At 50.6% G+C, this 12787-nt stretch overlaps 1 protein-coding gene across 18 annotated transcripts in view; it reads left to right on the top strand.

Moving 5' to 3' along the window:
• Positions 1-12787, top strand: part of PCBP3 (poly(rC) binding protein 3) — a 52285-nt gene that overhangs the window by 16635 nt on the left and 22863 nt on the right. For 16 of the 18 annotated variants that reach the window (XM_066189341.1, XM_066189327.1, XM_066189338.1 and 13 more), the window contains 6 exons: positions 7416-7487; positions 7777-7800; positions 8578-8610; positions 9138-9254; positions 10455-10586; positions 10856-10984. In XM_066189341.1, coding sequence (XP_066045438.1) covers positions 7416-7487; positions 7777-7800; positions 8578-8610; positions 9138-9254; positions 10455-10586; positions 10856-10984 — 507 coding nt within the window. Of the gene's footprint in view, positions 1-7343; positions 7488-7776; positions 7801-8577; positions 8611-9137; positions 9255-10454; positions 10587-10855; positions 10985-12787 lie in introns of those variants that run through there. The other 2 variants (XM_066189337.1, XM_066189336.1) reach the window with 1 other exon arrangement.

The following is a 12787-nucleotide window of genomic DNA, read 5'->3' as shown; positions in this document are numbered from 1 at the left end:
GAGGATATAAAGGAGGATAACTGGCAGCTTGGCGTGGCTGTGGAGAAGCTCTTTCTTTCCCTCAATCTTCTTCAGTGCAGCTTAAGCCCCTCACTCAAGGCCTTCCCGCACCTCTGTCCCCCTGTGCTGCAGAACCTTGGTTCCTCCACCCCTTCCCTGTGGGGCCGTGTTTGCTGGTCCCAGGGGTCTGGATCTGCTCTGAAGAGCCGCTTCACCATTCCTGGTTGCCTTCTGCTGATCCTGCAAGTCAGCTTGTCACTCCCAGCCACTTTCAGGTGGATGTGGAGCATTTCCTCTGTTCCTGTGCACTTAATTGCACTCAGTGAAGTTCAGTACTTAGCCTTGCAAAATTCCATCCTATTTTCTTCACATTGCCAAGCTCATTTTGGCTTCTTGCTCTGCTTGCTGAGAGCTTCTCCCACCTGGGTTGGCACCTGGCATTTTAACAGGAGTGTCCCTGATCAATGTTTTGGGCGGTTTTAGAGCATTTCCCAGCCGTTTTGCAGTGGTTTCACCCACCCCAGGTCCCTGCACACCCCACAGTTACTCCACTCTGCAGCAGGCTCGGTCCAGCCGCCCTCTGCAGCGCAGCTTGTGGTGCTTCCTGAGTCCCACTGGCGCCGCCAGGGATGCGGACGCAAAGTGTGGCACTGAGGCAGTCGCTTTCCTGGTCTCTGCAGTGCCAGGCGATGACGTTGGAGGTTTGGGATTCTTTCCCCTGGCTCGGCTTCTGCGGCAGAACCGCCCCACTCCGCAGTGCCGAGCCCCGCGGCAGGGTCCAGGCTGGGGGGGCAGTGCAGTGCTGCTGGCTCTGGCTCCCTCAGCCCACTGGGGCACCTGGCATCAGCCGAGACCCAGCCAGTGCTTGCTCCTCACTGGACCAGCAGCAGCTCCAATGGATGCTCCCAGCCTCTCCAAAATAATGGCTTGGGCATGGAGGAACAGCCGGTATTTCAAGAAAAAACTGTAATGGATTCTTTTTATCTATTCTTTAATCTGCTGGCAGACCAAAGGAGAAAGGGTTGATGTTCCTTATGCCAAGAAATGTTGTTTTCTTGGCACTCAGGGTCTTGCTAAAGGCTCACAGACATCTGACAGTGCTTCTGGTCACTGAGTAGTGGTGGACCCAGCTGCAAAGACCATTGGCTTTTGTCACCTCATAGGGGGAGGTTTATGATGCTCTTACGCAGTGTGACATTCACTGAAAATACTGTTTTCATTGGCAAGTTGTTCCAGAAGTAACTAACAGAGTGGTTTGCAAGTGGCTGAATTGTAACGTGATGTTCCCATCCCCTCCCTGCTCATCCCAACCTTCCAAAATCAGATTTAATTGAACCAATTGAATGAGGACCCATTATTCTTCTAATAACTCTTAATAATACTAATAATCTTCTTGAGGTGGTGGTTAAACAGGTTCAAGCGACTGGTTTTGCTCAGGGTCCCACAATCATAAAGCCCTGAAACCAGACAAAACAAGGTTTTCTGGCTTTCCTAAGGACATCTAATATCCTGCTGCTACTACATTACATTTCCTTCACTCATCTGTGTCTGACCTCTGCTTGCAACACTGCAGCAGCTCGTGTGAGTAAATGGGAATTCTGCATGCTGCAGATCTCTGCAGGTACATCTCTTAGGTACCTGAATTAACACAAACCTCAAGGTTTTGTCTCCCACAAATGTATCAGGGCACAGAGATAGATACTCTCATCCTGCTGTCCTGTTGCAGGGGGCAAAATGATATTCCAGACCATCATCCTGGGGAGGTTGGCAGAGAGAAATTGCAGTTTCATCCACTGATCTTCACACAAGATTGTGATAATGGCACTGCCACCACAACAAAACAAGCAATTCTCCCTGGTCTGAGCTTGCTTTGGTGGAGACTAATGCCTGAGCCCATAAGTGGAGTTCACCAGATAAAGGGTAAAACCAGGAAATCAGCTGGGAATTTCCTGGAGGAGAGGGCAGGTGTTTCGCTGGGATGTGGCTGAGCCCACTGCAGTGTGACTGTGCTGGTGTTCTGCATCATCATATCAGCGCAGACGTTCAGAAAAAGAGGAAATGGCCTCAGAATGTGCCACAGGAGGTTTAGATTGGATATTACGAAAAAATTTCTTCATGAAAAGGGTGGTCAGGCACTGGCACAAGCTGTCCAGGGCAGTGGTGGAGTCCCCATCCCTGAAACTGTTAATGAGGCATGTGGATGTGGCACTCAGGGACAGGGTTCAGTGGTTGATTTTGACGGTGCTGGGGAAACAGTTGGACTTAGTGATCATAGAGGTCTTTTCCAACCTAAATGATTCCGTGAGGCTACGAGCTCAGCTGGAGGGGAGCAGGGAAATGAGAACAGGTGACTGAGAAAGAAGCCTCCAGAGATGCCTGCTGTGAGGGCCAGAGCAGGACGTTTGTCGCCTGTGCTGCTTGGAATGATCACAGGCAGGGGAGAGGCAGGAACATCCTGCTGGCTGACGAGCTAAGAGGGCACAGGGCATCTTTTTTGGTTAGAGATGCCTAAAATATTTCCACTGAAGCTGGAGAGTAGAGAGGAGGAAAGGTCAGCCAAAATGACTACAGCTGTGGAAAATGGCAGCAGCTGGAATTGCAGCTTTGTTCCCAGTCGGCATTTGGTGTCACTCATGTAGATCGTGCTACTGCCCTCCCACAGCTTCATCTCCCGACAGCCAAAGCTTGCCGGTACCTGATGCATTTCCGTGTGGTCTAACAGAATGCTTGGCTTTGGGTTTCTGCCTGTTTTTTCCTCCTTCCACCCCCATCTTGACCTGGCCAGACTGTGCCGTCGTCATAATCCCGAGCTGGCTGCACTGCCGAGCTTCCCAGCCAGTAAAACACCATGCTGGAAATCGCCGGATTAGGTCTTAATGGCAGGATCAAGTCAGCAGGAGATGAGTGGGGAGAAAGCTCCTGCTTACACAGGTGGACAGGCAGTCCTCCTTGAGAAAATGGGCTAGAAAGCCTAAAATATCAGAAAAACATCCTCTTTCCTGGCCTCTCTGGCTTTTCTCTGCTTTTAACACATCCATCATTTTCCAAGGGTTGGAAAACCCTGGTCTGAGTTTTGTGAAGATGATACGAAGAAGTCAGAGGAAAGGAAATGTTTAAACATTTCCTCCCTCGCAAGGGAAAATGCTGTCATGGGTGGTGGATGTTCTGTCCCAGATGTTAATTCCCAACACTAAATTCTGCAACCCCTGTTGAAAATCCTGGCTGTGGAATGTTGCAGTGTGCTGGAGGATGCCAAGGGTTTGTGGCTGCCTTTAACACCCGTGCTGGTGGGACTCCTGGAACACCAGAGAGCCTGGGAAGTGTGGTGGTTTTTTTTCAGGGCGGCATTACCACTGAGCAACTGAGATGCTCCAGGCTGGGGTTTTGGAGGTGGTCCTTCAGGAGGGTGCCACAGCAGGGATTGCACAGATCAGGGCCCTGCCCACCCTGCATTTTTACCTGCACAGGTCATCAAGGGCTCTCGGTCAGCAGGGCTCTGAGGTGTTGGATTTTATCAGCCTGCACTGACCAGGAGAAGCTGTGGCTGCCCCTGGAAGTGTCCAAGGCCAGGTTGAACAGGGCTTGGAGCAACCTGGGGGAGTGGAAGGTGCCTCTGCCCATGGGAGGGGATGGAACGAGATGAGCATTGAGGTCCCTTCCAACCCCAACCATTTTGTGATTCTGTGATACGCCTGCAAGAAAGTGGGATTTTCTGGAGGCCCTGTGATGGGGAGGGGAGGTGGGGAGGGGTGATGGAGACTTTCTCCTTTGCATTTGCTTGGTGGTGCCTGTGTACTTTCCACCCAAACCTTTCAGGGAGGGGGTGAGTTATGCCACTGGGGCATCTTTGCACAGAATTATCCTCTCTGTTTGTTTTTGGACAGCTTGAATAAAACATTGCCGTACCCCCCAAAAATAACTCCAGGAAGCAAAGGCTTGCTCACATGGGGCTCATGCACCCAGTAAGCCCTAGGAATGCATGGCAGGAGGAGGAGGAGGACAGGGTCTGGCTTCAGCAAGCACAGAGCCAGAAATGTCGCCCAGTCCTTGCAGGGATTTGGGGTTTGCTCAAGCTCAGCTGAGCCCCCTGGCATCAGGGTTGGCATCCCTGATAGGATATCAGAGGCATGATTCACTGGATCCCAGCATTTGCTTTTCCAGCTCCTGTATGGAAGCTAGGCTGGAGACCAACATCCAGCCCAGAGCTCCACTTCCTTCCTCCTGTTCTGCTTCATGAGCCTCCTCCTGTATAGGAGATGATCGTGTTATTAAATTAATTCAATACACAGTGTTCAGATTTCCCCTAACTGAAAGGGAATTACTCGAATTTTAGGGATGCGTTGGTATTTGTTAGGTATCAAAAAGCATAAACACAAGAGTGCCAGCTGAGGCAACTGCTCCAACCTCTAAAAAACGGCTAAAGAGAAAAATTGGAGTGTGTACATTTGCATGTGAGGAAGAGGAGTCTTCCTGCTGTTCTGGGCTTTCATTTTCCTTCCTATTCATTGATCACTGATTCCTGAGTTGCTTTTTCAGACCCAGGGTATTCCTGATAGGTCAAGGAAATTTCCCAGAATTTGATATGTTTGAACCAAGGAAGAGCCAGATTGCTCTGAGAACTGACGATGACTCCTCCAGGCACTCTTGCAAAGGCAGATGCAATTAACAGGACCATTTATTGTGGAATGGGAACATCCTTTGGAAGGGCATTGTCCAGCTTTGGGGCAGATCTCCCCTTGCCGTGGTGCAAAACTTCTGGCTGCCCCCCATGCATGAAAGGAGGATGTTCCAGTTCTCCCCCTGTGATTGCCCAGGTGTGATGCTCAACAGAGCCTGGCTTGGCTCGCTGTGCATCTTCCCTTTTGGGGCCAAGCTTGACACTTCTGTCTCCTAATTCCATGTCTTTGACCTCTGTGGGGCTGCACCTGCTTCGCACTGGGCTGAAGCTGGGCTCTGTATCTACTCTGTCCATTGGGCTGCATGTAATGGTGTCCTCAGGGCTTTCAAGTGGGCGGACGAAAGAGCCATTTCAAAGCTGCGGTGAACAAGGCACAACACGATGGTGAAGAAGAAGGGGCCGAGATGGTTCTCTCTCCAGGCAGGGAATGCTCTGAAATGGTCAAAATGGCATTTTGGGGGAAAATTTTTCCCAGCCCTTTGTCCATGAAGAATGAGGGCTGTTGGGGGAGGCCTGTGCCCAGAGTAGTGTATGCTTTGTCTCTATTGTTGCCATTGAGCTCATGAGCCCCCCTCTAAAACACTTACCTTTCACTAGTATGATTAAGAAAAGGCCAGTGTAGCTTTCCCACTCACTGGAGCATGAAGCGTGTTTAATTTAATAATGCTGATAAATCTTAAAGCCAGGAGCATTTGGCTAACACATGACCCACTTTTTCAATCAATTGGAAGCATTTACATAACAGCCTGATGCAGGGCTCCTCCTGCAAGGGATGTGGAGCTGGGGATGGCAAACACCCTCCCTGCCACAGGACCAGGAGGAATGGGTTTAGACTGAAAGAAGCGAGGATTAGATGAGATTTTAGGAAGAAATTGTTCCCTGTGAGGGTGGGGATGCCCTGGCACAGGGTGCCCAGAGAAGCTGCGCCTGCCCCTGGATCCCTGGCAGTATCCAAGGCCAGGTTGGACACTGGGGCTTGGAGCCACCTCGGACAGTGGAAGGTGTCCCTGCCCATGGCAGGGGGGTGGAATGATAAATCTTAAGTTCCTTTCCAACCCAAACCATTCTATGATTCTGTGGTGCCTCTGGTGCAGGAGCTTGTCTCCTGGCACATCATGAGCACTGGAAATGCTGACCTCCACCTATCAGCTTATTGACCTTTTCTGGCACTGCCTCCCACACACAGGAGTCAGCCTGGTGTTAACCAACACAGCCCGTTACTCTTTTCCTTCATTGTTCACCGTACAGTTGGCTCGATCTTGAAAATTCCTTATCTTACCTTGTTCTGTCACAGCCTCTCAGCCCATTCCCATTGCTTTAGTCTCCAATGTCATCACCCTTTTCCTTGGAAATATTCTCCTTCGCCCCACCATTAAAAGCACCTTTTGGCTTGACACAGAACCAGAGAATAGCAGCATGCTTTGGATTGGAAGGGACCCTAAAGCTCATCTCATTTCACCCCCTGCCATGGGCAGGGACACCTTCCACCATCCCAGGTTGCTCCAAGCCCAGTCCAATCTGGCCTTGGACACTGTCAGGCATGGGGAGTCCACAACTTCTCTGGGCAACCTGTGCCAGTGAACCTGTTCTGGTGTTCAGCACATTTCGTTTCTTATCCTCCATGTGACGATTCCATCCTTTTTTTTCATTTGTAACAAGCAGCAGCCTCAAGCCCTGCATTTGCACGTAGGTCATAAGCAGCCTCATTCCCAGTGAGCCAGTGTCCTTTAGCTTTACAGAATTCTATCCCCCTGCAAACCACGTGGGTTTATCCATTTTGGGTTTCATAATAACCTCTGGGAGGAAGTTTTGCATCAAACCCATCTCCCAGCCATGGTCTGTGTGTTGCTGCTGTTTATTCATCCCAACTTGCATTAAGGCAGTACTTGAGTACTTGTTTATCTCCCGCTTTTTTTGCTCACGGAAGTCCCTGTCTGAGCAAAGGGACAGATGCTTGCGAGCAGGATGAAAAATCTCCCATCTAATACACACTGAGGGATTAAATAAGATGAGGGAGAATTGCTCTGTATCTCTCAGCATTGCACGTAAAAGGATGCTGGCACCTCCCTCTAGGATAGGACTGATCTCCCCATGCAGTAGGGCTGCAGGTACACTTCATATGCCATGTCGTCATGCAGAGATGTTCCTAAAGAGGCATCAGGAATGAAAAATGAAGGATTTGTTGCCATTCTCTGGTTTTTATTTCTTTACTCCGTGCCTTCAAAACATCAGTGGCCCCTTGAGAGGGCAGAGGAGGAAAGAGAGAGAATGGAAAAGGCAAACAGCATGGTTTCATTAGATATGTGTGACATGAATGGCTGGAGGTGGCATCGCCCACAGTCTGCCCAGCTGGGGAGCTCTCAGGTTAGAATGCGTGGCAACCAGGATGCCAGATCTGTCCTTCCCATTCAGTGCTCCTGGGGTCAGATGGACAATTCTTGGTCACTGAAAAAGTGCCTTGTGGTTCTCTTTATGCTGGAAACGGTGAACTTTGGTTTGCTAGATAGGTGCTGTGGGTCTTTTAAAGCCCCACTGCAGCCACTGGCCCTTGGCCAGGCTGCTCATCTGATGCCCTGGTCCAGAGTTGTATTTTGGCTGCTCTGTGGGATCTCTCCCACCCCGAGGAACCTGTTCTGAGAGCAAACCTTACCCGCTGTGTCCCCAGGTGATCCAGCCAAGGTGCTGCTTGTGCCAGGGCTGCTCTCCCAGCTAACGTACGTCTCCCGTCCCCTGGTAGGAAATGGAGTCCAAGGTCTCCGAAGGCGGCCTCAATGTCACCCTCACCATCCGGCTGCTGATGCACGGCAAGGTAAGGGGCTCCCACAGCGGGGGTGTCCTCACAGCTGCCTCTCCCACCTGCCCAACCCCACACACAGAGCTCTGTCCAGCTGTCCCAGCCCTGGGAATAGCTGTCCTGCCAGTGGGGAGGGTGGCATGGTGCTCCTGCTCCCTCTCATTCCTGCCCCTTAACCCTGCCTCTCTGCTGGGGACAGTGTCCCCCAGGTCTTTACTTCATTATGGGCATTATGGGGTTGGGCTGGTTTCTCATCACGTTTTCTAATGTCAGTTCCTCTGGTTTTGACTTTTTCTCTGTGTAGGAAGTTGGAAGCATCATTGGGAAGGTAAGGATGCCTTTTAATGTACCTTTGTTGCTGTTCCTGCACCTGTGGTGTGGTTGATGCTGTAGTCACCTCTTCCCTGTGGTGTTCTGAAAAGTGTGGGGTGCCTGAGCTACTTGCAGCAGTTGTGAGCCAGAAATTAGGAGAGACCCACAGAGGGGTCAAAGACCATTCCCCTAAAAACCCCGTGAACCACCAGACTGTTCCCAGCTGCTTCACTGGTTGATGGCTGGGAGTTTATGGTGATGTTGCTCTGGTGTTTTCATCAAATAACTTCATTAAGAGATAATGAAAATGTCACACAGATACATCTAAATTATATTTTAAGTAATTCTATAGCTCCCGTCTCTGAGGCCAGAGGACTCAATTTACCTTGTGCAGAAAAGCTTCCTGAGTTGCTCTGGTGTTTCCACAGTGGTTTGGAAAGTCCTGGCTATACAGGATTAGGGGTTTTTTTTGGGTGGTTTTAAAAGAAAGGTTTATGGTGGCAGAGATTTGCAGCATGAACATGTTGTCCCTGTAGGCTTGTGCTCTCTTTTTCCATCAGCATGTCCCACTCTGGGAAGACTCACAGTTGTGAATCTGTATATATGTATTTGATGATTTACATGCTCAGCTCTTCAGCTGACCATCACGTGGGGATGCAGAGCCAGGCAGCACAGCTCCCATGTTTTTGGCTACACATTGCCTTGTATTAGGGAGATGCATTTTGGCTAGGATTGTTTTAAAGGTAGAAGTCTTGAATTTTCAGTAATGGCTTGGCTTTCTCTCTTGTTTCAGAAAGGAGAGACTGTGAAGAAGATGCGTGAGGAGGTGAGCAGCCTGCTCTGAGGATGATTTGTAGGAGAAAGGGAGTGCAGAGTGGCCAGAACTGCACATTGCTCTGTGTGATATGTGCAGTAATTCCCAGGGTAGGACAAGCAAGCCAGCTGTCCCCAGAGCTCTTCGGACCAGTTTTCTCCCTTCACACTCAAACTCCTATCACATTTTCCAGAGTCAAGTATTTAATGAAACATTGATATTAAGTCACTTGTAAGATGCCTTGAGTTTCTTCAGGGCCTTTGTGCCTGCAGCTTCCAGGGAGTTGTCAGGGCAGTGAGCAAAAGTCTTCACAGGCAATGACCCCATGAGCTGGTCTTGCATCAGTCCCATGGTTTTTCTTTGCAGTAAAACTTTGGAAACCATTTCTGAGGGTTGGGATCTGAAATCACTGCAGAGGAAGGCTGGGAGTTTGGAAGGTTAGATGGAATGCTGTGAGGCTGGCACAGATATCAGGCTGAGAGAGGACCCGACCTGATTGCTTGGCTGTGGCTATTCCAGGACTGCTCTTCTCTTTTCAGAGTGGGGCAAGGATCAACATCTCAGAGGGGAACTGCCCTGAGCGGATTGTGACCATCACTGGCCCCACGGATGCCATCTTCAAGGCTTTTGCCATGATCGCCTACAAGTTTGAGGAGGTGAGAAATGTGAGCCAGCCCATGGCTGGGGACAGCAGTGTTTGGTTGGATTTGCCTAACTGGGACGTGGCCTCAGCATAGAACCTTTCACACATCTCAAACTAGGATGGGTCTGGAGCACAAGTGTCTTGGTTTAGATAGACAGGTATCTGCCAGGGAGGGTTGGAGTCTCCCTTAAAATGTAAGCCCCTCCGCCCCTTTTCCAAATTATCATAAATTTGCAATTAAAAGGCTGTCAGGAAAAGATTTTGGGAATAGGTATAGCAGTTCTTTACTAGGGATATAAAAATACAGATGTTGTAGTACAGAAGAATAAGCAAGCAAATAAACAAACAAGAAATCCTAGAAAACCCTGACAGAGTCAGAAATACAACCTGACACCCTGTTGGTCAGGGTGTTGGAAGCAGTCCGGAGTGAGCCCTCCTGGAGTGGCAGATGTGGTTCTGTTGGAGTAGAGATGGTCCCGTTGAAGAAAAGGGGTCCAGTAATGGGGAGATGAGTCCGGTCTTCCTCCGGGATCCGGTGGAAAAAACGGCTACCTAGAGGGACTGTGGCTCTTTTTTATCTAGGTTAAGATGGTTTGGCTCCTCCTCCCTGTGTGGAGCAGCTTACAATAGTGCACTGTAAGGTGTAACGTCATTGATGAGCTCTTAATGGTCCATTAGCAGAAGACATTCCCATGGAAGTACTGAAACAATGAAGAGAGATAAGTCGCACTCCACCATCTGATAAGTGACACTGACCCATTTGGGCAAAGAAGCAATTCTGCTCTACCCAGATGGAATAGAATAATATGCTCTTTACAAAACCCATGACAACAAGTCTGATTGGCAGCGGCTGAGGGAGCAGGGGGACTCAGCCTGGAGAAAAGGAGGCTCAGGGGGGGCCTTCTCCCTCTCTTCAACTGCTTGGAAGGAGAGTGTAGCCATTTAAGGGTTGGTTTCTTCTTCCAGGTATCAAGTGACAAGGCCAGAGGAAGTGACCTCAGGTTTGGGCTGGATATTAGGGAAAATGTCTTCACTGGAAGGTTGGTCGGGCCTTGGAACAGGCTGCTCAGGGCAGTGGTGGTCACCATCCCTGGAAGTGTTCAAGAGGGAACACTTTAGTCGCCTAACCACAACATGTGTGAATGTAGCACCTGGGCACTGAGTGTGGCTCTGGTCAGGTACCAAGGGTTGTGCTGTGCTTTTCCTTCCCAAGGACATAACCAACTCCATGAGCAACAGCACTGCTACCAGCAAACCTCCAGTGACACTGCGGCTGGTGGTGCCAGCAAGTCAGTGCGGCTCTCTCATCGGCAAGGGGGGCTCCAAGATCAAGGAAATCCGAGAGGTAAGGCAGATTCCATTTCATTATCGCACTTCAGCGCAGCTTCTCGGAGCTGATCCGTGGCCAAGGGAGAGCTGCCTTGGAAAAGAGGACCCTGTGCTGCATCGTGCATCATGTTGCTTCCTGGGGTGGTCTGGCTGATGTGGGAGCAGCATCCCACAGGGTGCCACGTGCTGGGCCCTTGGGAGGCGTGTGGCATCGGAGCTGGAGCTGGCTCTGGGTGAAGGCATTCAGCTGTGGGATTTCTCCTTCCTCTCTCTTTCTGTCTCCAGTCCACAGGTGCTCAGGTCCAAGTGGCGGGGGACATGCTGCCCAACTCCACGGAGCGGGCGGTGACAATCTCGGGAACACCCGACGCAATTATCCAGTGTGTCAAACAGATCTGTGTGGTCATGCTGGAGGTACAGTCTGTAACAAAGGGGGTAAAGTACATACAGAAAAAAATCCCAGCTGGCCCCACCAGAGCGCTGGGAGCTGTGGAGCGTCTTGTCCCCTTCTCCACGCGTTGTCGGACCACTCTCATTTCCTGGTACCTCCACTGGAAACACACCCTGTGTCTTTTCCCCACCATTGTCCATAGTTTCTAGTGTCCCACACTGGAAGCCTGTCTGGTCAGGTGCCCCAAAGGAGGTGGTTTGTGTCAGAGCAGAGGGTGGCTTCAGGGCAGAGAGGGGTGCCAGCAATCTGGGATAGCCTGGCCTGGTGTCTCAGCAGCACCCAGGGTGCCGTGGGGAGGAGGTGGGGGCTGCAGCCACTGCTCCAAGCACCTGGTCTCTGCCTCATAAGGACCACAACCAGGAGGAGGAGGAGGAGGAGGCCAGAGCATCCCCTGCACTGGGGGAGCTGGAACTGGGAGCACAAGGCTGTGTTCCAGTGTGATACAGTGGGAATGGTAGTGAGGAAGGCTGGTGGAGAGCAGGGATGTAGGGCACATGGATACATGTCCAAGGTGCCATTTTCTGGGACAAGTGGTGACAAGCAGAGCTGGAAGATCTCTGCCATGGAGGGATGCTACTGTACCAGTTGCTGGAGATGACCTCAGCTACATGCCCCACATCCACGTCTGCCACCTCAGATGGGAGAAGCTCCAGGAGGAAAGCCCCTGGGACAGAGGATGATGACACATTCCACTCCTGGTGCATCCCACACAAAGCAGGGACCAATGTAAGGCCCCTCTGCCTAGCTGCATGGCCCTTTCACAGCAGGAAGGAGCACATTTCCCACTGGAAAAGCTTCCGATGGGGATGGCAAGGCTTGGTGAAGGTGAAGCAAAGCCAAATGGAACCATCTTCAGCTTGGCAGCAGCAAGAGGGATGCTATCTTGGCTATCTCAAGAGGGATAGCCAGGAGCCATATTACCCAGCCCTCCTGGCTGTGATGCTCAGGCAACTGCACTGCTTCCAGAGGAATTTTAGGCACCCAGTGACTCCAGGTCACAGACTGCAGCAGAGATAAGCCTGAGGTGATGCTTGCCAGGTGTGTTAAAAAGTCTTTCTCACAAGGCAAGATGTGCTGCTCCTCCGCTCAGCCATGGGAAAGAGAAAAACCCACAAGTCTTCTTGCAGTCTGAAATCTGCAAAGTGCCCTGACTTTAATGGCTCACAGAGATGTTCCATTTCACCTTTCAGTCTTAAACAGATAATCCTGGCTTGTCCCCTCCAAGATTTGTAATGCAATAAAAGAACAAGTAGGTTTGGGATGCTGGAGACTTGCTTTGATCGGCTTTCCCACAGACAGGTGCTTAGCAGGAGGATTTAGATAATGCTGCTTGCCTAGAAGTAAGTAGTCATCCAAAGAATGTACAGGAAAAAAGAGAACTTTCCATGAGATAGTGTAATTTCTATTGCCTGTCCTTATACAGCAGTCACTGAGTTGTTTAATTTTGGGTAGAAGCAGGAGGAGGGCTGAAATCTCTCCTGATCCCTAGGAACCTCCATGTTTCCTGTGGCCTGTAATTTGTTCAGGAGAAAACCAAGAGGGAGAACCTGGGTGAGCAGCTCCTGTGCATCACACCAGCGGCTCAGTCACTGCAGCTCTGCTCAGACCTACCCAGGGACCAGACACAGAGCAGCAAGACCACAGAATCATGCAAGCACTGAATGGTGTGGGTTGGAAGAGACCTTAAAGGCCATCTAATTCCAGCCCCCTGTCATGTGCAGGGACACCTCTCAGCTGACCACAGGTGCCTCACAGCAGCCATGTCC

Source organism: Chamaea fasciata, unplaced genomic scaffold (assembly GCF_029207755.1).
Source record: "Chamaea fasciata isolate MVZ Bird 193981 ecotype frontalis unplaced genomic scaffold, bChaFas1.0.hap1 SCAF_8, whole genome shotgun sequence".
NCBI classification, from domain to species: Eukaryota; Metazoa; Chordata; class Aves; order Passeriformes; family Sylviidae; genus Chamaea; species Chamaea fasciata.
Note: the sequence above shows the minus strand (reverse complement) of the source record. Positions and strands in the feature narration are given on the sequence as shown.